The sequence below is a fragment of the Danio rerio genome, chromosome 7 (assembly GCF_052040795.2).
Source record: "Danio rerio strain M-AB ecotype USA chromosome 7, GRCz13ab, whole genome shotgun sequence".
NCBI lineage: Eukaryota > Metazoa > Chordata > Actinopteri > Cypriniformes > Danionidae > Danio > Danio rerio.
Window position 1 is genome coordinate 58,108,678 of NC_141027.1, and position 22,705 is coordinate 58,131,382.

Below are 22,705 nucleotides of genomic sequence, written 5' to 3' on the forward strand. Positions count from 1 at the left end.
AGCCTGGGTTGCAGATTCTAGTTAAGCCATGCACAGAAACTGGTTTTGTACTGCCTGTAAGAATAAGGCTTAAGTAAACTCATCCTCCGTAAAAACAGCATAGACAGGATAACCCATGATGCTCCTCAAGGCCTACAGGATTATCTTTAGTTAACAAAGTCAGACCAGCCATGACAGTACCATCATGCATACAGTATTGTACCATTATGGTTATCTTTGTTTGACTATCATTAAACACCTACATACCTCACAGCTGATTGTTTCAATTCAATTCAATCTTAGCCAGAATAAAATCTTAAACTTAGTTTACCCCTAAGCCAGCGGTTCTTAATTCTGGTTTTCAGGCCTCAACGTCTTGCACATTTTATCCTACTTGACCCACAAGGATCAGTTCATGGATCTCTCTATTATCGAGCCAATGATCTGAATTAGGAATGTTACGTAAGGAAGACATATAAATTGTGCATGGCAGGGCAGCCAGGGGACCGGAATTGAGAACCACTGCCTTAAGCGAAGATCAAAAAAGAACTTCGCTTCAGTATATCAAGTGTGACCAAGAACACACACATATTCACACACACATTGGATTTTCATTTATTCTGTATAAATTCCCTGCTAAAAAAAAAACAGAATATCCTGGAAAGGTATGTTTTGATGCTGATATGGTAGACTTGCTGGTTTCAGTGCTTTTTTTTACTGGTCTCAAGGTTGGTCCTGAGATCAGCAGTCAGCATTGAGACCAGCAAGACCTATGGTGAGCACAAGGTCAAAAATTCCTGGTATACATATGGTCTCCACAATGTGCTGAAGACCAGGACCACATATACAGTACACACACAGTTTTATTTCATCATTTTGGATTGTTTGTAAGGTATGAAACGCAATGACTGCATGACAGTTTGAACTGCACTCCCTAGCATGTTAGCACCTTGATCTTCAAAATCCACCAAGTAAATGCTGAATAAACTAACTGCATGTGACAAACTAGCCTTACTTTATATACTGTATGTACTATTCTACTTGTCTATCTCTCTCTCTCTGTTTTAATATGTGCAGGTTTTTTTTTTTTAGTAAATACTCCTTCCAGACTCCCCTGGCATACGAGTGTGTTCAGTGTACAATACTGATAATGACATAACCCCCATGGAAACCAGTATAATATAATTTCTACAAATCATAAGCGTATATCAATTACATGTTGTAACAGCAGTTCTCAAACCATGTCCTGGTATACTTTTAATGCTTCAGATGTTTGTTCCTTTCATACATACAGTAAGTGCCCTGCAAAGTGGAAATCATGGGATATTTTGCCATGATTCCAATTAGAAAGAAGTGTGTTCGATTTGTCTGGCTAGACGTGGCTTGTACAGTATGCTAATGTGATGATTACGGTTTAGTAAACTTTCAGATTTCTGTAATAAGTTTCAAAAGTAAACTTTAAGTTCAGTCCCTATGTACAAAGGGTAGAGAGCAGTAAACACTATGGAGGGAACATGTCAATCTTGGTTCATTTTTGCTGCACTCTTCTAACGAGCTGGTTATCTAAATCAGGTGTGTTAAACTAAATATGGGTAAAGTCTAGATGGGATAGAGCTGTGGATACTCTGGTCAATATAGCATCATTTTTGTGACACTGTATGAATATAATGAATATTTTTACAATACTGAAAGCATTGAGGTGGAAGTAGGGATTAATAAAATACAATTTAAAGGGTAATTTAATGAGTAATACAAATAATATTCCTTATAATTAGCGTTTTTTAAATCACTGTGCGGTTTGGGGTTGTGGTAGAGGTTAGTTAAACACAAATAATAGGTGATTTAATAAATAATATCAATAATTCACATTAACTTCCAATTACTGCTGTATCCTTTTTAGAAACAATCCAAAAGATGCAGAGCAGTGGCACTCCAGGACTAGGTTTGAGAATTGCTGTTGTAATAGACTCCATTTTATGCTTTAAAAGGCTCATATGGAAGGGGTTGTCTAAAGGTTTTTAGTTTGTATGTGAGGTGTCATCCCTGGTTTATGATTTCTTTATATCTTTTTCTTCACAAAAAAATATATAGGTTCTTTAAATGTTGACAAAGAGTTATTTCCATGTGCAGAGTTGCTGAATATGATATCATTATTTTTAGGGATGCTCCGATCAGGATTTTTCCAGCCGATACCGAGTACCGATTCTTTGTCATGTAGATCTGCTGATACTGAATACCGATTCTGATGCTTTATATTGCATTAAGCACTTTTTTCCTTTAAGTATGATACTTAAGTGGAGATCTCACCTTACCTAGGAGAATAAATGAAGGATGCTGCATATAATCCCTCAAACACATCTCATGTCATGACCAGAAGCTGCTCTACATAATAACTCCGATGAAAAAATTGGAATTCAACATGTGTCTGTTAAGAAAAGACCACATATTTGATGCAAGAAGTTAAAATGCACACCTATAAATCCATTAATTCTTTACTGAAAGGAAACTACTATTAACCCATAAACTATAAAAGGCCTATAAACTACTATTAATTGCAATGAGTGTTCACAAGAAGTTATATTATTAATTACCTAGGCCTGGGGTTGGGGCTCGTATGCAAGCGCCTGGTGGCTGGGTTTTATCCCATGGAACCCGACCAGGCTCAGCCTGAAGGAGAATGGGTGGTAGTCGAAGGTTAGGACCACGACAACCTGATCGTCAGGCACAGAATCAAGCTCTTGGAAAACGAGATGTCACAGCAGCTTAAAACCCTGGAAAAATAACAAAGAGAGCTTCAAAACAAAGACTCGCGCCAATAGACTGTATTCACCATATTGTCCGCCGACGAACGGGCGCTGCCATTTGAATCTTTTTGGTTCGAGACTTCCGGTCTCATTCACTTCAATTCATTTTTTGACGTTAAAAACTGCTCGTTATGCTGCTTGATGTTGCAATTTGATATTTTTTTATTATATTATTCTACTTGGTCTGTATAGTCATGCAAACATTTGTTTGTAGAGTAAGCAGATTGACCATTTTCTGCCGTTTATTATTCCTAGTCATTTCTCCCATAGGCGACTGAATCGGAAGTTCTAAGACAATCGCGATAACAGGCGCACTTCTGCATTTTAGAATAAGGTCAATAAATAGGTTGCACTGCATCTGTATATATTTTAGCTGTTGTAACACCAGCGCAATGATCACTCAAGCCCTCACGCTACTGATCTTTAGCTGATCGATCGGAGCATCCCTAATTATTTTCTTCTGTCTTGTTGAGTTGTGCAGAGATTGCTACTGACCTATTAATGTTTTTACAAATATTAATAAAAAAAAAACATATATCGCTACAGATAAATTTATTTAGATTCATATCAGATAACATTAATATTTGCACAAATTAGGTGTTCAGACATTTTAATCCATTTTAATCCAAATTAAGTGTTGCTATCTGATTAAAACATTAAGTCTGGTCGCAGTGCTCTTCTGCATAACACTAGATGCTGGAACATTTTGAAAGACTTGGCTCAAAAATACATCCAAGCAAAAACATCTATCAAAAATGAATTTTCATGATCAGTTTTAGAAATGTTAAAAACTTGTTTTTGTGTTTTTGACTCAAGTCTTCTTTGTTGCATCAGTTCTTTGAAGACTGATGTCCTCTTTTTTGCCTGTACCACAAGTAATTTGAATGAATTCCCTCATTTGTTTGTCTTTCACCAAAGCCAGAGAATCTTCTCTTAGCCAGCAAACTAAAGGGTGCAGCAGTGAAACTGGCTGATTTTGGCCTGGCTATCGAGGTACAGGGAGACCAGCAAGCATGGTTTGGTTAGTATTGACTTTTAAAACACTGGATTAAAATGTTATTGTACTATCACTATGCAAATTAGTCAATGACATGATAAGAGAGAAAATACTAATCAAACAGCATAGTCCACGTCAAATAAGAATTTCTGTGCACTCAGCATATTCCAGATAAACCAAGACATGCACAGTTTTTGTTTATCTATAGAAATGCTGGAGAATAAAATTGATTTATTGATTTTAACTGATTATTAAATGATAATTAATTTATTCAAATGTCTTTAAGAGAATTGTTCACTCAAAATGGTAAATCATTTAATCACCTTTGACTTTCCAAACCAGTTTAAGGGCCCTATCATACACCCGGCGCAATTGTTATTTGCTAATATCAGCTCGTGCAAGAGTCGTTTTGAGATGTTGCGCCACGCTGTTTAAGTAGCAAATGCATTTGCGCTCATATGTGCGCCCTAAAAAAGCAGGCGTGTTTTGGCGCATTGCTGGTGCGTTGCTATTTTGAGAAACTATAATATTCTGTTCTTTAGACCTGAACAAAGCTGTTCTATTGTCTGGCACAGAATGCGCCTGGCTTACATACTGCTTAATACACACAAGATGTAGAGCAATACACAAATATCTTTACATATGAAAAAGATATATAATATTAAGGATATATATAGGATATAAATATAAAGTATTAAAATATTACAAAGCATATTATTTTCTAGCCTACATGAATTTATAAACCACTGCCTTCATACTTTCTTCATCTCGGGAGGCTTTTTCAGTTTATTCAATTTGCTTTTGCATAATGTTATCATTATTAGCAATATTATTTATTATATGCATATTTATATTTGTTTTATTAAAAACAAGCTTAGATTTGTCCACCTGTCAGGTTTTAGACCATATGGGGCACAGCATGTGTATTAGGATATAACAGTTTTTGAACACACTTTGTTATTATTGTTCAATTATTCTTTTGCTGGAAATTAGAACTGAATTTAGAAACAGTTTTGAAACAAATATTTGCGCTTAACAAACTAAATTAATTATTTAATGGCTAACTGATGTCTGTGCGTACAAGGTTTCCCTATCCCCAAGAGCAAAAGTGAAACTAGATTATGAGATGCCTTATCTCTCAATCTCGCGCTGTAGATGCTCTGTTTAACTGTTTTCTTGCTAATGAAATGCTCAGTTTTTACACCTACACTTACTTTACGTCATGTAAATAGCAAATGCGCTTATGGCGCAATGCAACTGCCTCTTAAAGGGAATAGAAGATGATTGTTTTTTTTTCAAAACACACCTATAACTATAACTTTAAGAACATAAACTCAACCCTTATAGACCATGCGCCATGGCGCAAAGTGGATTTTTCCGTTCTTATATTAGCAAAAATGGATCCTGACATGCCCTGAAAGCGTTTGTGCCCTGCGCTTTGCGCATGGATCGTCAAAATCGAGCATTAAGTGTTTTTGTGTGTACATAAAAAAAGAACATAAAAAGAGATATTTTAAAGAAACCTGTAATCATTTACATGCATATTACAAAACACAAATATCATGGAAGTCAATAATTACAGGTTTAATTTCAAAATATACAGCAAAAATCAGTCCAAGGCACTCGAAAAATGTGGAAAAAATATTAGAAAGCCTTTATTGAATGGCTATTCCTTAAAACTGTGCCATTTCAGTGCTGTTTTAAGGAATAGCTAAGTCAATAAAGACTTTTTAATATTTAATTCCACAATTTTCGAGTGCCTTGGATTGATTTTTGTTGTTTATTTTGATGAATCCCTTACCCAAAGAGCGCAGACACATTATTTAAGCTACCCCTGGGCTCTTTTTGTTTGATTTTTGATTTTTCAAAATATCTTTGACATACCATTTGTAAAAAAAAAAATTATAACAACATACGTTTTCAGGTTTCTATAATTATTTTTTTAAAGGTTAATTATGTTTAAACTTTATTTTTTAAGTTATCCAAACTTTAAACGGATGTTTTAATTGATGTATGTTGGAATGATTCAGCTGAAAAATATAAGGCAGAAACATTTACTTTTTTTTTTACAATTTAGGAGGAAAGGTAAATATATTTATCTTATTTAAAAGAATTATGATTAAAACTCTACTGGCTTATTCACATACAATTTAATTACATTAGGGCTATTAATAAATCATTGTGTAAAAAAAATCGATGTAGCCTTTACCTGTTTTATTGTTTTAGTTTTTTTCTGTAAAATGGCTTTAATCACAGAAAAGACTGATCATTATGTTTTATGACCAAGCTTTATGTGGAAGTTGCGTGATTAGTCTTACATTTGGACAAACCCTGGTGGTGTTACCGTTTAATTACAATGATCTCTTGGGCTTTATACTCAGCTCCAGTTTTCCTCTTTGGCTGCACTCTCATTATGGGCTTGTTTGCCTCTGGGGCTTGATGGGACATCAGGGACTAAAGTTATTTTAGAATTAGGCTGCAATCCAAAGGCAAAACTGCCTTAAGTAAATTGTACTTGGGATAATTCAGGGAGAACTCATTTTGTAGACTGTTTAAAAGAGAAAAAGCTTTAAGTTTAAATGAGGTCGCTGCTTTTTTTTTTTTTCAAGGGTTTGCTGGAACTCCAGGTTATCTGTCTCCTGAGGTGCTGAGGAAGGAACCTTATGGCAAACCCGTAGACATGTGGGCATGCGGTAGGTAGTTAATCATTGGCATTTTTGGAGCTTGCAAGTGAGTTTTATTTCTGTATGTAGCTTTCTAACAATATTGCAGCATGTAGTTTGATTACAACACAAAATATAATACATTGAAAGTAATAGGTTGCTCACCTATTTCTAGTTTACTTTACTGTAATCATGTTCTTATCCCAATTGCCTCACTGTGTTTTTTTCAGGTATTTTCAACATTTTGCTAGCAAAGGAATATTTGTCTGTATTTGTGTTCCTGAATTTAATATGTTATTTAGAAAGATAACATTTTGCTGCTGTTTCATCCACATATAATCTTTCGTGCCTGCCACACTGTGGCAGAGTGTGTTTTTGTGTGTGTGTGTATGCATTTACAAGTTTAATATTTGGGTTCAAAGAACAAAAACTGAAATTAAATTCCAAATCAAGTAAAGTGAATGAAATTATGAGAATGAACACTACTTTCAACAGGCGTCACAGTGGCCCAGGGGGTTTTACGATCGCTGAAGAAGGTCGCTGGTTCGAGCCCCGGCTGGGTCAGTTGGCATTTCTGTGTGAAGTTTGCTTGTTCTCCACGTGTGCTCCATTTTCACCCACAGTCCAAAGACATGTGGTATAGGTAAATTGAATAAACTAAATTGGCCCTAGTGTATGGGTGTTTTCCGGTGTTGGGTCGCAGCTGGAAGGATATATGGTGTGTAAAACATGCTGAATAGGTTGGCGGTTCATTCCACTGTGGCAACCCCTGATTAATAAAGGGACTAAGCCAAAAAGAAAATGCATGAACACTACTTTCTACTTTTGCTTACATAAAATTTATTAAGAAAGATTTTTTCTTATGTATATTTTGCAAAAATAAAATAAATAAATAAATAAATAAATAAATAAATAAATAAATAAATCAACAGGTCAATCTATTTTGCCACCTAAAAGAATTATTTTTAATTGGTAGTTAGTTATAAAAAATGTTATGTTTAAAAAATCTTCTGTCCATTACACAGCACATTCATTCATTTATTACGTGCTCACTTATTCAGCGCATTTTTACACAGCGAATGCCTTTCCAGCCGCAACCCATCTCTGGGAAACATCCACACACACTCATTCACACTCATAAACTCTTACCTAATTCATCTGTACCGCATGTCTTTGGACTGTGGGGGGAAACCTGAGCACCTGGAGGAAACCCACGGCAATGCAGGGAGAACATGCAAACTCCACACAGAAACACCAGTTGACCCAGCCGAGGCTCGAACGTGCAACCTTCTTGGTGTGAAGTGAAAGCACTACCTACTGCACCACTTGCTTGCCCTTACAAAGCACATTGAAAAATAATTACAATTTCAAAAGAGTACTCTTATATTATTATATATTGATGGTGATTTATATAATCATATTCATGTTGCCATTTTTTAAGTGACTGTATACTCACGGCCACTTTATTAGGTACACCTTACTAGTACCTGGTTGGACCCTTTTGCCTTCCGGACTGCTTTAATCCTTCGTGACATAGTTTCAACAAGATACTGGAAACCATTCTTAGAGATTTTGACATGATAGCATCACACAGTTGCTGCAGATTTGTCGGCTGCACATTCATGATGCGAATCTCCCATTCCACCTCATCCCAAATGTGCTCTATGGATTGACATCTGAAGATTGTGGAGGCCATTTAAGTAGTGAACTCATTGTCATGGTCAAGAAACCAGTCTGAGATGATTCGTGCGTTATGACATGGCGCGTTATCCTGCTGAAAATAGCCATCAGAAGATGGGTATACTTTGGTCATAAAGAGAAGGACATAGTCAGCAACAATACTGTGGTAGTCTGTGGCATTTACACGATGCTCAATTGGTACTAATGGGCCTATAGTGTGCCACAAAAATGTCCTCACCACCACCACTTCTGCTCACTGGATCTTATCGCTTTTTCAGGTCATTCTCTGTAAACCCCAGAGGTGGTTATGAGTGAAAATCTAAGTAAATCGGCAGTTTCTGAAATACTCAGACCAGCCAGTCTGGCACCAACAACCATGACACATTGAAAGTCACTTAAATCATGATTCTTTCCCATTCTGATGCTCAGTTTGAACTGCAGCAGATTGTCTTGATCATCTCTACATGCCTAAATGCATCGAGTTGCTGTCATGTGATTGGCTGATTGGAAATTTGCGTCAACAAGCAGCTAGAAAGGTGTACCTAATAAAGTAGTCGGTGAGTGTACGGTTTCTAGCTGTATCAAAAAAATATTGTCTGCAGTAAGCATCAGGAAGTTATTGAGCCTTCTTTGGGTGATCTAAATGCATTATATATATATATATATATATATATATATATATATATATATATATATATATAGATATAGATATATATATATATATATATATATATATATATATATATATATATATATATATATATATATATATATATATATATATATATATATATATATATATATATATATATATATATATATATAAGAAATAAAGCATTTTATATATTTGATACTTACAAATATTTCCATTGCCTTTTTTTATAAATAGGTGTGATTCTTTACATCCTTCTTGTGGGTTACCCTCCTTTCTGGGATGAAGACCAACATCGACTTTACCAACAGATCAAAGCTGGTGCATATGATGTAAGAACATTACATAATAAATATGATGTTATTTATACAGTAACTCAACCATACTATATGAATGCTTAAATTTTTTATAAACTCTAACAGTTAATAAGAGAAAGAAACACAGGCTGACCACAAATCATATTTTGCATGATATATTTTGTGCTAGGCAAATCTTTTTTCCCCTCAGAAAATTAGTGACAGAGGAGGAGTCCGTTGGCTTTTGTCCTGTTTGGCTCAGATGCGCAATTCTGTCATTTATTAGGATGAGGCTGAATTATTCCCAAGTGCCTTTTCACACACATCCTCATGCACTCAAAAAAATGACATTTGCTGCTTGTTCAAACTACTGTACTTATTTTATATGAGTTGAAACAACACAATTCTTAGGTTTTTGGGGAGACAACTCAATTGTTTCATGTATGTTCATTTAAAATCGTTCATTTAAATAACTAATAATTAACTTCATTCCTTCAAATTGTCCCCACACAAATTAATTGTGTGGAACTGTGCCTTTGTAGTGTGTGGATCGTCTAAAATGTTGTTATTTATTCACAGGAAATGCAAAAATTGTTAAAGCAATGTGGTAATTACAGTGGTGTAAAGTAATGAATTTCAAATACTCTAATTATTCTAATTGATTATTATTTCTCAGAAATTGTACTTTACTAAGTAGTTAAATAATGTGTACTTTTACATTTTCTCAAATACATTTTTAGTGCTGCAACGGTATTTTTACTTTCTTCAACATGCAGTCACTACTTTGTTTATTCTTTCTTGTCTGGCGTGATTGGCTAAGTAGAACAATTTAGTTCCCTGATTCCCATCTAGCCTTATCACGCATAGAAATATTTACACCAGAATTACCGACCTCAAGACGGATGCTTTATAAAAAATGCAGAAACTGGTACAGTGTGGAAGCATTCAATTTTTTATACACAAAAACCAAGGGATTATTTAGACTGCATGTCAGTGATGAGAAGATAAATGATGCCTACTGTATGACGAGTAAAATCACCAAATGGTCTTAAAGGTGCTGTATGTACATTTTTGACTCTTCTGTAGCATAAAATACCATACTATGTTTGCAGATATTTAAGAAACATGCTGAGTGAGTCAGATACTCTGCTTTGAAAATGTGTTACGTGCCTGAGCGCCTGTCTGTTTTGGCCACTTTAACTGTCTCAATGCCAGTTTAGCCAATTATATTTCAGCACCCTGGGTTATTTATTCCGTCAGGAAGGCTCTCAAAGTGTGTGTCTGTGACCGAAATGCAACCTCTGGTGGACAGTAGAAATAAGATTATCATGATTAATTATGTTTAATCACGAAATGCTTTATTACAGAAATAAAAACACAGACATGTAAGTGCCATTTGAATTTCAAAACAATCAATGCCAATAACTAACAAAAATTATTTCCATGTTGGATTCTAAGTTGACTACATCAGACCCGGTGAGCGAGGGATCCCTTAAAGGCAGAGAATAGGGCTTTGACAGCTTGCGATTTCATCTGACCACTTTCACTGAGTACATTTACATGGACACCAATACTCTGCTTTTATGAGTAAGATAGGCCTTATACTAATTAAGAGTCTACCATGTAAGCAGCGATTTTTAAATACCTTAAAGGATCACGTGAGTCTCGAAATGTGGAGGTTTTTCATGAGGTATCAAATTCCATTAAAACATTCTGAATGAAAATATGCTGAATGAGAGTGAACTGCTGAACTGCAGTTAAAGTCTAAAGATTAAAAATGAAACGCCCGAAATTGCATGAAACTCTGGAGGAAGCGCTTTATAGCCTGGTGATGCGATATCAATTGTTTTATACTGAAACTTTTCATCGAAAAGCGCTTCCTTGGTCTTATCCATAATTCCTTGCACGTTAAACAGACGTTACACACGCAGGGCCAGAGCAAGCTGAACTGGCGCTCTAGGCAAACGACAATCATGCCGCCCTCAACCCGAAAATTAGCACTGTGAGGGTGGGGGTGGGTGTAGCGAATGAAAATGAGGAACGGGTTGTTCGCTTACTATTATGCTGTCCAAGGCGGTCACGTAGGTCGCACAACAGGAAATAAAAGAAAACTGCAACTGCGTTATTTGCGTTATTTTTTAAGCTTTAATATTTAAAATTAATCACGTGTGTTAAAAGTGCTAATTTTAAAAGCCCTAATATAGGGCTTTCAAAGCCCTACTATATATATATATATATATATATATATATATATATAAATACATATATATATATATATATATATATATATATATATATATATATACATATATATATATATATATATATATTAAAAATAATATATATAGATAAATATTGATTATGTGAAAGAGATATTATACAGCTGCAGCATCCCTGTAGTTACATTTAGACCACTGCAATGTTGATCATGTTTTCCATGTCAGTGCTTTTTAAAACTGAACTGATGATCTGTTTCTGCATGTTAAAGAAAGTAGACACACTGTTGCTCACCAGAACCCAGAACAGAATCCATTGAGCTATGTGTTCTGAAATCATAGTGTAAGTTCTGTTGGATGTGTTTGTGTGTGTGTGTGTGCATTTTTCTAGTTTCCCTCTCCTGAGTGGGACACAGTGACACCAGAGGCCAAAGATCTGATTAACAAGATGCTGACGATAAACCCTGCCAAACGCATTACCGCAGCTGAGGCCCTCAAACACCCCTGGATCTGTGTATGTCCACTCACTCACACACACATGCACAAAAGTATTACAGCAGCTGAGACAATCTAACACAACTAGATCAAAAAAGCACACATACACATACTTTGCTATCTATATGTTGATTTAAAGCTAACCCTAAAAGAAAACATTCAGCATTTTTACTATTTAACATAACAACAATATGAATAATACATTTGTTACACTATTCTTATTCAGATTTATTTATTTAGCACCTGTTTTGTGAGTGGTGATAAAACACATTAAGTGTGTTAAGGATTTTTGCGTACGAAATAAAAAGATGTTTGCATATGTTTGTTATTTAATTTACACTTGAGCTGATTGTGGCAAACTTGAATGTGTCTAAAATGTGTGTGTTCTTGTTTTCACACAATGACTTCTGTATTTTTTTATTTTTCAAATGATTCAGATTTATATCAAGGATCTATATGATTTTAGTTATTGGAATTTAAGGATAGATCTCAAACTGTTGTGAAGTTATTCTTTATTTTTCTGCATTATAGCAACGTTCCACAGTGGCTTCCATGATGCACAGACAGGAGACGGTGGAATGTCTGAAAAAGTTCAACGCCAGGAGGAAGCTTAAAGTAAGAAACACATTCATGCTATACTGTACTACAGTTAATGAATTTAAAAAATCCTAACTTGAAATGGCATTCACAAAACTTTTATTTGCGTAATCTGATAATTACATATAAAACAGGATCATATTTGAGACTTGTTTGAAACCTAGAGCTGTTTACACCTGGTCATTATGTGCATTTTTTTTTGATATGAGTGTGAAATGGACAGGTGAAAATACCCTCCAAAACGCATTTGAGACATACATAAATCCAGTCGCTCAAACCAATTCTGGAGGTGGTCTGGGGAGCATTCTATACAAAATTGGACAGGACTAAATGCATCTGGTTGCTAAAAAACTAATTTAGTAATATTTACTCCGCCTAAAAAACTAGTAAAATAATATTTACTCCTCCCAAAATAAAAAGTATAAACATGTGAAAGAAATAACAGTGTTATGGACTATAGGACTATCAGAAATAATAGAGAAAATTCTATAGGCAACAGAATCATACAGATGTGGCTACTGAGAATGCACAAGTGAATTAAAGGGATCTCACACGGTACTGCAGTACTGCATGGCACTGCACAACACCATCTAACACAAGATATACATAGCCAGCAGGGGGCAGTTATGTTACAGTGAATATACCAACCAGAGACCCTCTTGCTGTGAGGCAACAGTGCTAACCACTAAGGCCATCAAGCCGCCCTGTTTAATTGTATTATTTTTTTTTATTTTGTATTACCATGAAATATAAAATGTACATATAACACACATATCAATACCACTTTATTTAACACGTGATACAAATGTAAATTTATGTATGATATCATCTAGGTGTCATCTAGATATTTTTCTGAGCAGAGTGATAATCAAAATGAGTTGGATTAGCTAGGTTGTAAAATTAGTCTATGGTTAAAGGCTAAAGGTTGAGTTTTGAAAATGATGAAATTACAGTTTTTATCACATTTAGAATAATGTGCAACATATACAAAACCACAGCAGCATGAAGGACATAAATAATTTACATGGCTGGTTAATGTTAAAATAGCCTGTTTTGGTGCTGTATTCTCAATGGCACAATTTAAATATGACATACAGTGGTGTGAAAAAGTGTCTGCCTCCTTACAGGTTTTTTAATTATTCTGCATGTTTATAACACTTGAATGTTTCAGATCATTAAACAAATTTAAATATTAGACAGATAACACAAGTAAACACATAATGCATTTTTTAAATGAAGGTGAAAAACCTGTGTGAAAACACTTTTTTTGTTTGCAGTTTTCCCTCAATAGTAAAAGCCTTTATTTGAAAAAAGCACAATGTGTTTATTTGTGTCATCTTTGACTAATATTTACATTTCGTTTGACGATCTAAAACAATAAAGTGTGAAAAACCTACAAAAAATAAGAAATCTTTTTTCACACAACTGTACTTTAAAGGTTAATCTGGATTAATCGTTATCCACTAGCACTGACTAATGTTTTACAAGACTCAAGTTTAAGTGGTTTTTTTCCTTTCTGCTTTTTCTGGACTGTTTTTAGGGTGCTATTCTTACTACCATGCTTGCCACACGGAACTTCTCAAGTAAGAAACTCTTCAGTTTACTATTGTATTCTGTATGTAATAATTGTTCCTTCTTTTAATTAAAAAAGTTGTAATCAAGCTTTTTTTTTTGCCTGAGTTGATATAAAGCATGCTAGATGTCATAGAATATAATATTTTCATTGAAACATGAAAGCAGAAGCAACTCTGCAGATAGCAGATATACAAGCAGTAGCGTCTCTGCATATTTATTATTTCACAGTTTAAACAGCAATCACAATATGTTTCATAGTGTTTTTTAGATCATTTTCTGTGGCCTTATGATCCTGCTTAAAAATAAGCATTTTCATTCTCAGAAATTAAATTTCCTTTTTAACACTGCAAACATTAATTCATATTAAATAGGCTTCTTAATCATATTTCATTACATAATGCAAATCTTTGATTACAGATTATTCAGAGGTTTTGATTTTGAGGTCAATGGATTATTAATATTCATGGCATACTGCAGTGATTAAAGTTGTGAATTTTAATTTTGTACTCTTTTAGATGCGATCTGCACATATTCTCTTTATTCCATTGTTATATTCATGTTTATTTGTATTCCCTCAACAGGCAAAAATCCATACAAGAAACCTGATGGTGTCAAGGTAAGTTATAAACCACTAAGCCGAACAATTAAGCATAGATACATTTATACATAACAATTACATTGATACATAACAATTAAACATTAATACTAAGCTTTTCACTCATCATAGCACATGTGCTGCTGATGATGTGACAATAAAAGTGATTTCTACTGCACCATCGATGTGATTTGTTATTATTCACTGGATAATGACAAATTATGTGAAACCAGTATGAAAAAATTGCAACTCAGGTGTGAATGATCTGAAATTAAAACACCCGCTTTGAATGTTATCACTTAGTTGAATGGCCGTTATCAGTGGTTATCAGCTGATAGATATGGGCCAGTAGGGGCCTTCTGCGCCTACTGCTAGGCTCAAAAGGCTGTTATCATCCATCCACATGGTTAATCAGCTATACTAATAGAGAATACTCCAGATCCAGATCTGTTTTTACATTACTGTGATGGTTGGGCTTAGGGTTGTTGTAGAGGTAGACATTAATAAAATACAATTAATGCGAATTTAATAATAATATAAATAATTCTTGTCAACTTTACGCCACAGCCATGTGTGATTCATAGCTGATTAACCATGTGGATGGATGATAACAGCCTTCGACTTATTAAAAATTATTAAACCGTATCAGTTAATTTGGTTATACTGGCATCCAGTTCTTACTCCTGTTTTGAAGAAAGTACTGTAAATAATTGTAAACCATAATACCATTGCCACCCTTTTTATGCAACTCAATGGCCAATGATTATGCTTGTTCATTAATATTGGGTTGCCTGGTTATAATATTGCACAGAAGAAGAGACTGTAGGACTAACTTTATAAAGATCAGCATTAATTTAATGTACATCACAGAGTTTTGTGGTTGAGCGGTTCTGATTTTGACCATTATTAATTCACTTACAAAACATCCTATTACCATTACTTAAATCACCATTGATTACCATAGAAACATAGCAAAACACCATAGTTTCATGTCATGCGTTCATTTATTCATTCTCATGTTTACTAGTGTTTACTCATATTTTAATTACCAGAGTCTTCACTCAGTTTTAGCGTAACCTAGACCTTAGGCATATGTGTATACATTGCATGGGATAAATGCACATGCAGTATCGCCTACTTTATGTCCATTGTCATGTTTTTTATCAATTAAAAACTCACAAAGAGTTTAGAAAATGTAGAAGGAGGCCTTTCACTGAAAACCTGTTAAAAGGAGATGGTATTGTAGCTCATGTGGTGAAAAAAAACCCAGTTGTAAGAGCAACAAATAATAACTTGACTTCTAGTTGATCATTTGGAAAGTGGCAGAAGGTAGATTTTTCTTATGATTCATTCGTTGAACTGCATCCCAATCATCACAAATACTGCAGAAGACCGAATATAACCCACATGGAGCCAAGATTCTCACAGAAATTAGTCAAGGAGAAATCATGGTTTAGGGTATGCAGAGATGTATAAAGTACTAGAGACCCATACTTGAGTAAAAGTACAAGTGCTTTATCAAAAATTGACTTGAGTAGAAGTAGAAGTGCTCTTTAAGCACCATACTTAAGTGGAAGTACAAAAGTATTCAACATTTATTGTACTTAAGTATTGCAAGTAGTTTATTTCAAAATTTACTACTCAAGTACTGAAAGTAAAAGTACAAGTATTGTGTAATGTAGTTATTAAAGAAAGCAGTCAAAATACACTAATTGTTTTGTTTATTTTAAATATCTTTTTGGGGTACTTGATTAAGCAGAACGAAAAGAAACATGGCTTATGATACTGTTTTTCTCTGTAAATAGTTTCTATGGTACAAGAGCTCACATCGTCAGGCCCTTTAACCAGAAAATGCCTTCACTGATGAGATAATTCAGCATGTTCACTCACATACATACTCTCTCTCTCACACACACACACACACTGCCCTGCAAACACCTACATGTACACTCTCTACCCACTCTCACACATTCATACACTCTCACACACACAGTTCTCTCTCTATCTCTCTCTCTCACACACACACATTTTTGTGAATTGTGGGGACATTATATAGGTTGCAATTGTTTTTACACTCTCTCTTACACACACACACACACACACACACACACACACACACACACACACACACACACGCACACACAGGTACAATCACACTGTTGTTTTCTCTTACACATTATTCACTCTCACACACACACAATGACACACTCACACTTTGGGAGTTTTGAAGTTTGATTGCTTTAAAATAAAAAGCTTTAAACTAAACAAGCAAACTAAATCCTGCTTCACAAATTCACTTGATTTTGATTTTATTGTAAAAAAACAGGAAAATGTGTATAGTACTGTGTTAAATGAAAATCTTAAATATTTTGTGGCTTATGGCTATAATTTAGTAATAATTTTTATTTATTTTTATTATGTTTTTAATGAAATTGGTCTTACAGTTCATATTTTCTGTAGTATATTTATTAATTCTGGTACTTTTACCATAAACCAACATCTCAACCATTTGGTAGAGGCTGATATTTTAGAAATAATGTGATGTGTTGAAATAAAATGCACTGATTGTGTTAAATAGCGACATTAGGAGTTAAGAAATGCAACCAAAAAAAATCTATTGCTTTTGTCTTGGTGTGACAGTTAAAGGGGTTTTTGTAATAAATTTTGTCCTTTAATACAGCAGTCAGATATACGAACTGTGCCCTTAATTTGACCTGCTCAAAGAAAACACTCTTTCTGGATGTATCAAACAAAACTCATGCACAGAAGACAGCACAAGCATTTACAGCTAATAAACTCATGTCAATATTATCCCGCCTGCTTTTTGAGAGCTGACAGGCGGGTCTATGATTGGTTATTGTCCTCAACAGAAAGGGCTTTAGAAATGTAAGCGCTGTTCACCCATGGCGGGAAGAATACGTGATAATCACAGGTAATAGACACAGTGGAGAAAACTTGGCACGCTCATGTCTGGATCCGCAACTTTAACAGCTAAGAGAGGAAAAGTTACCTTACAAACTGGCCAGCGGGTCAAATGTCCAAAGTGAGAGAGCGAGAGATAGGCAGAGGTGAAGTTTTACAATATGTCTCCCTAATAGTAAACTAGCGGCTGATATGCTGTGCCGCCTCGCCCTCGCGCCTCCGTCCTCCGCCATAGTATTGCGACATCGCGCATAGGAGATAAATGACGTCATCACGTAATAACCGGGTATGACCTATTACTGAACTGATATCAATCATTTTGACACCCCTAGTAACGAGTAACGATGCAGTACATAAAAAATCTATCGGAGTAAAAGTATTAAACTCATGTAAAATATGTACTTAAGTAAAAGTGGAAGTAGGAGAAAAAAATAATACTCCAGTAAAGTACAGATACTGCCTTTTAGTACTTAAGTACAGTAGTGAAGTAGTTTTACTTCGTTACTATACATCTCTGAGGGTATGTTGTATGTTCAGTATGTTGGCGTGGGAGAGATCAGCAGACTGGATGGCAACATCAACAGCCAGAGTTATCATGACATTTGTGCTGCCCATTACATCACAAACCACAGGAGAAAGCAAATTCTTCAGCAGGATAGCGCTCCTTCTCATACTTCAGCCTCCACATTAAAGTTCCTGAAAGCAAAGAAGGTCAAGGTGTGGCAGGGTTGGCCAGTCCAGTCACTAAACATGAACATTATTGAGCATGCCTGGGGTAAGATGGGAGAGGTATTGATGAATCTAAAAAATCTTGATGAACTCTGGGATTTCTGCCAGACTTTTGTCAGTTAGTGTGTGCTAGAGCATTCTGTCTTATTTGGTAGTATGTTGTGACATCATGTCTTGTTTTTGGTTTGTTTAGATGTGTTTGAACATGTGATAGATGTGTTCATGTTTCAGTCAAACTGCATCAGTGTTTTCAGGAACTTGATGCACTTGTTGTTTGGCTACCAGGGTTTGGATAGCAGAGTTGACTCTGAGTGATTTAGGGTGCTTTCACACTTGGTTCAATTGCCTGGACCGTACCCAAGTTTGATTGTCCCACCTTGCCACCTTCTTGGTTGGTTTGTGTTGAATCTCTTTTCTCTTCTGAACCCCGGTATGCTTGCGTCATCGAGCTGCTGTTTTGTTTACGGCTGTTGTTAGGTGATGGTCACGAAAGCAAAGCAGCAAAATGGAAAGACATACGCGGACATTGCGGGCATTCTGCTTTTACTGAATCTTTTGATATTGGACATACAGAAAGCGACTTGCCGCGAAAATCTTCAAAACGTTCAGAATATCATGTGATGTCTGCAGTAGCTGTTTTTGGAGGAGACAAGCAACATTAACACTGTGTTTGCCCTGCCTCAGTCCCACTTGTCACCAATGTACAAGACACACACACACACACACACACACACAAATGAATGTTATGAAAACGATAGCTAGTTTTACCATTGGCAGTTTACTTCCATTATTTGGTGCATTTATACCAGAGGTGAACCAGTCCAGAGATTGAGTGTACAGTACCCCAGACCACCTCTTTCAGGCAGACAGTTCACAGGTGCACAGGTACAGTTCACGGGTGCACACCCGAGTTCAAGTGGTTCAAGAGACACATTCACACTAGCTAAAGGTACCCTACTCTGATGTCAAAAGAACCTGTGTGTGGACTAAAAGTGCTGGTGTGAAAGCACCCTTAAATGCACTGATAGAGTTTGTCTTAATTGAACCAAGGCTCCCAAGCCTGAACACACCCTTACATTCATTTTACTTTCAGTTTAACTTTTGAAACACTTATGTTTACTTCACTTACCTCAATCATTCCATTTCTTGCATGCACACCCATACAACAAAATAAAAAAAACATGAAAATGCATTGAAGCTTACTCCTGATTGTCGGCGGCTGCACATACATGTTTGCTTAGCATGTTTAATGGGTGAGCAGGTGCATAAGCACGCATTACTGCTCTTTTGGGTCATGGCTTCATAAAGCTTTTATGAAGGTTAGGTCACCTCCATATGGAACATACAGACAGATTGGACTCTCATTGGACTATCCTGTTCTTGAGGTCAAAAGTCACTGAGTGGCCATGGCTTTATATCTCATGCTCTAGTTCACTGCTCTCTCTCTCCAAACTCCTGTCATCTCACACATGGGTTGTATCTTTCAAAATGTGTAATCTGTGTTAATCGGTGCCAAAAACTAGTTATAAACATGTAAGTTTAGTGAACTTAAAAATTGAAGTTAACTCTCTCTTACACTGCGACCAGTTTTGTTTTTAAATTCACTTATACCACATGGCTTTAAACTGTGAGGGAAACTAGAGCACCTGAAGGAAACTACTGAGTCAAACCAGTGACCTTCTTGTTATGAGGCAATAGTGCTAACCACTGGTCCACCATACCACATTACTTACCTTAAATTAATCAGGGCAACCAATGATTCCACTAATGGACCATGTTTTTTTTATATTAAATACTGTTTTTCAAAGTCTGACAATTACATTTTTACCAATCGAAGCAGACATCTGAGAGAAACCAACAGAAGACAAACATACACAACAATACAATGAGAAAATGATGGTCAGTGTTGCCAGATAAACTTTAACATTCCAAATTCTCCAAAACCCTCCCAAATGTACAAAAAAGCACCTAAAACCTACACGCTTGCTTTTTGTTAAATATTTAACATAAAATGAACATTCAAAACATCTAAACTGATCCCAAACCTGTCCAAATTTTGTCAACCCGCTTAAGCCTTTTACTACCAGCACAATTAAATTCTAAACCTGTAGAAAGACATTCATCCTCTGTTATTATCCAAAAGTAAACAAATATAAATTTAAGTTAAAGTATTAATAAAATAAATTTGCACATATTTGTACTATTAAAAGCTCATAAACTTTAGTTTATATAAATGAGTTCAGCTGACTTTTTTAAGTATAATAAGTTCAGCCAAGTAAAACGTTGATTTATAAGTTATGTCCACACATTTAAACCAGAAAACATACCACAAAATATTCTGTCATTATTAATTAGCACAATGATTTTTTTTACATCGTAGGCTTTAATGCGTTTTCTGAATTCTAAACACAGCTTAATGGTGAGCCTGTGGTTCATGGACTTTGCTCCTGGTCAAGTAAAGCCTTTTTTGTAACAGAAGCTAGAGTCTTGCCAGACATACAAAGACCTGCCTAAACTTGTTTGGCCTTTGAGACGCTGATGTTTAAAAGATTCTTTTGTTTTTTTTAAAATACAAATGCATGTGGCCACAATGGCTCTGTGTGAGCATGTGTCTATGTTGTGTCTAAAACAGTAAACAGCTGATGATATTCACTGCACTGGCTCAATAATAACGTCCATATAATTCTTGCTGATACCTAATTATACAAATATTACGTAAATTGTTCTTGTTTTAAGTCACATATATCAAAGGCTGGGCCAGTAAAATATGTAGGGGCAAGGGAAGAATGAGATGTTAAGCAGATGTGAGATTTAACAAAATCAACTGAAACCAGAGCAGATCAGAGAACCAGAGCAGGAATAGCAGGATAACATGAACCATGAAACATACTGTGTAACATACAGCATCAACAAGTGACAACCAAGAAACAATAACAAGGATACATCCTGCTCTCACTCTTTATAAATAAGGTTATTATGTAACAAGTGAGAGAAAGAAGATAAGAAGACTATGATTGCTATTATCATTTTATTTTGCTCTAATGAGAAATGTATTTATTATTTGGTAGTTTAGTGTTAACAAGGTTCTATTTTTCATGTTTTACTCTATTTAACTGCAGAAAAGAAAACCTAACTGCAAAAGTTGTAATGGTGAGGTGTGCTGGTTATAAAAATATAATTTTACATATGATTCTCTTGTTGTTAGTTTTGTTCTCTGCAAGAATTTAGTGTTTAGACTAAATACCGTAGACTGAAAACCTTTCCACCAGTTGTTTAATTATAAGGGAAATAAGTATTGGACACATCACCATTTTTCTCAGTAAACATATTTCTAAAATTGCAATTGACTTGAAATTTTCTCCAGATGTTGGTAACAACCAAAGAAATCCATATATGCAAAGAAAACAAAACTAGTTGCTTTACAAATTAAGTTATGTGAAAATGACACAGTGTAAAAAGGCAGTGAAAGGCCAGAAATCAGCTAAAATCTCTCAGCAGTTCTTCAGCAACCTTCTACCCTTCATCATTGTAAATTAACATTAGCTGCTTCAGTCCAACATCCACATTAGCAGGATAATGATGATGAAACCAGGGTGGACATTTCAGCATGACAATGATCCAAGAAAATTCTCAAATGCTTTCAGAGAAAAAAATTCAGGCTATACAATGGTCCCAACCCATCACCTGACTTGAATCCAATAGAAAATACAAAATAAAGATCAGATGTGATGGACGAGACCAACACAACCATCAAGATTTAGACACTCTGCATGTTGAAGTCTCTGGAAAATCTTACATGGGCAATTTATGTGACTTCATTCCCCATATGAGGTATCTTTTAGCTGTCATCACCAAAAAAGTCTTTCATTTAAACAGGGTTTCTGTGGGGTCTTAAAATGTCTTAAATCTCAAAATCCAAATTAAATTCACTGAAATATTGTTTTGTAGGTCTTAAATCTTTTTTAAACAGGTCTTAATTGTCTTTGTTCGTGTATTGCTACCCAATCTGGTCAAAACCCATACTATCACCAACAGTCCATCTCAATAAAACTATAAACTTTTTATTTTAAAAGGTAATTTTAATAAACTCTGTTTATCATATTGGTGTGAATATTTTATTTACAACACCATTTGTTTAAAAGTTCTCCATATATTTACGGCTGAGGACACTGACCTGGACAGACTTGTGCGTAGATTTAGTTTATTATAGTTTTTTTCAGTTTAACATAGTTTTTTTTAGTTTAACATTAAAACATTTTTTAGTTTTTTGTTAAAAAAGTGTATGAATACACGTAAAGCTGGCTTTTTTTTACACAATATTTAAATATTTTGCTATGAAATAAAATCAAAAATATTAATGTGATATTGTATTATTTAATGTATGAAATACATTATATGTATTGAATGTATAAACAGGTTTTAAGTTTTGAAAAAGGTTAAAAGAAAAAGAAAAAGTGTAGGATACTCTTTTGTTTTTTATTACCGTTCAGAAAGAGAAGAGAAAA

The 22,705-nt window shown here is 35.0% G+C and overlaps 2 protein-coding genes across 20 annotated transcripts in view; one reads left to right on the plus strand and one right to left on the minus strand.

Annotated features, from left to right (window-relative positions):
- The window catches only part of LOC147843209 (uncharacterized), a 527,423-nt gene that overhangs the window by 435,482 nt on the left and 69,236 nt on the right, over positions 1-22,705 (minus strand). The window lies entirely within an intron of this gene.
- Positions 1-22,705, plus strand: part of camk2d1 (calcium/calmodulin-dependent protein kinase (CaM kinase) II delta 1) — a 157,534-nt gene that overhangs the window by 100,419 nt on the left and 34,410 nt on the right. For all 19 annotated transcript variants that reach the window (XR_015494685.1, NM_001114708.2, NM_001003602.2 and 16 more), the window contains 7 exon segments: positions 3,702-3,804; positions 6,390-6,473; positions 9,013-9,107; positions 11,679-11,801; positions 12,314-12,397; positions 13,920-13,962; positions 14,536-14,570. Coding sequence is in view for 18 of the 19 variants with exons in the window: in NM_001114708.2 (NP_001108180.1) it covers positions 3,702-3,804; positions 6,390-6,473; positions 9,013-9,107; positions 11,679-11,801; positions 12,314-12,397; positions 13,920-13,962; positions 14,536-14,570 (567 nt within the window). In the remaining variant the exon portion in view is untranslated.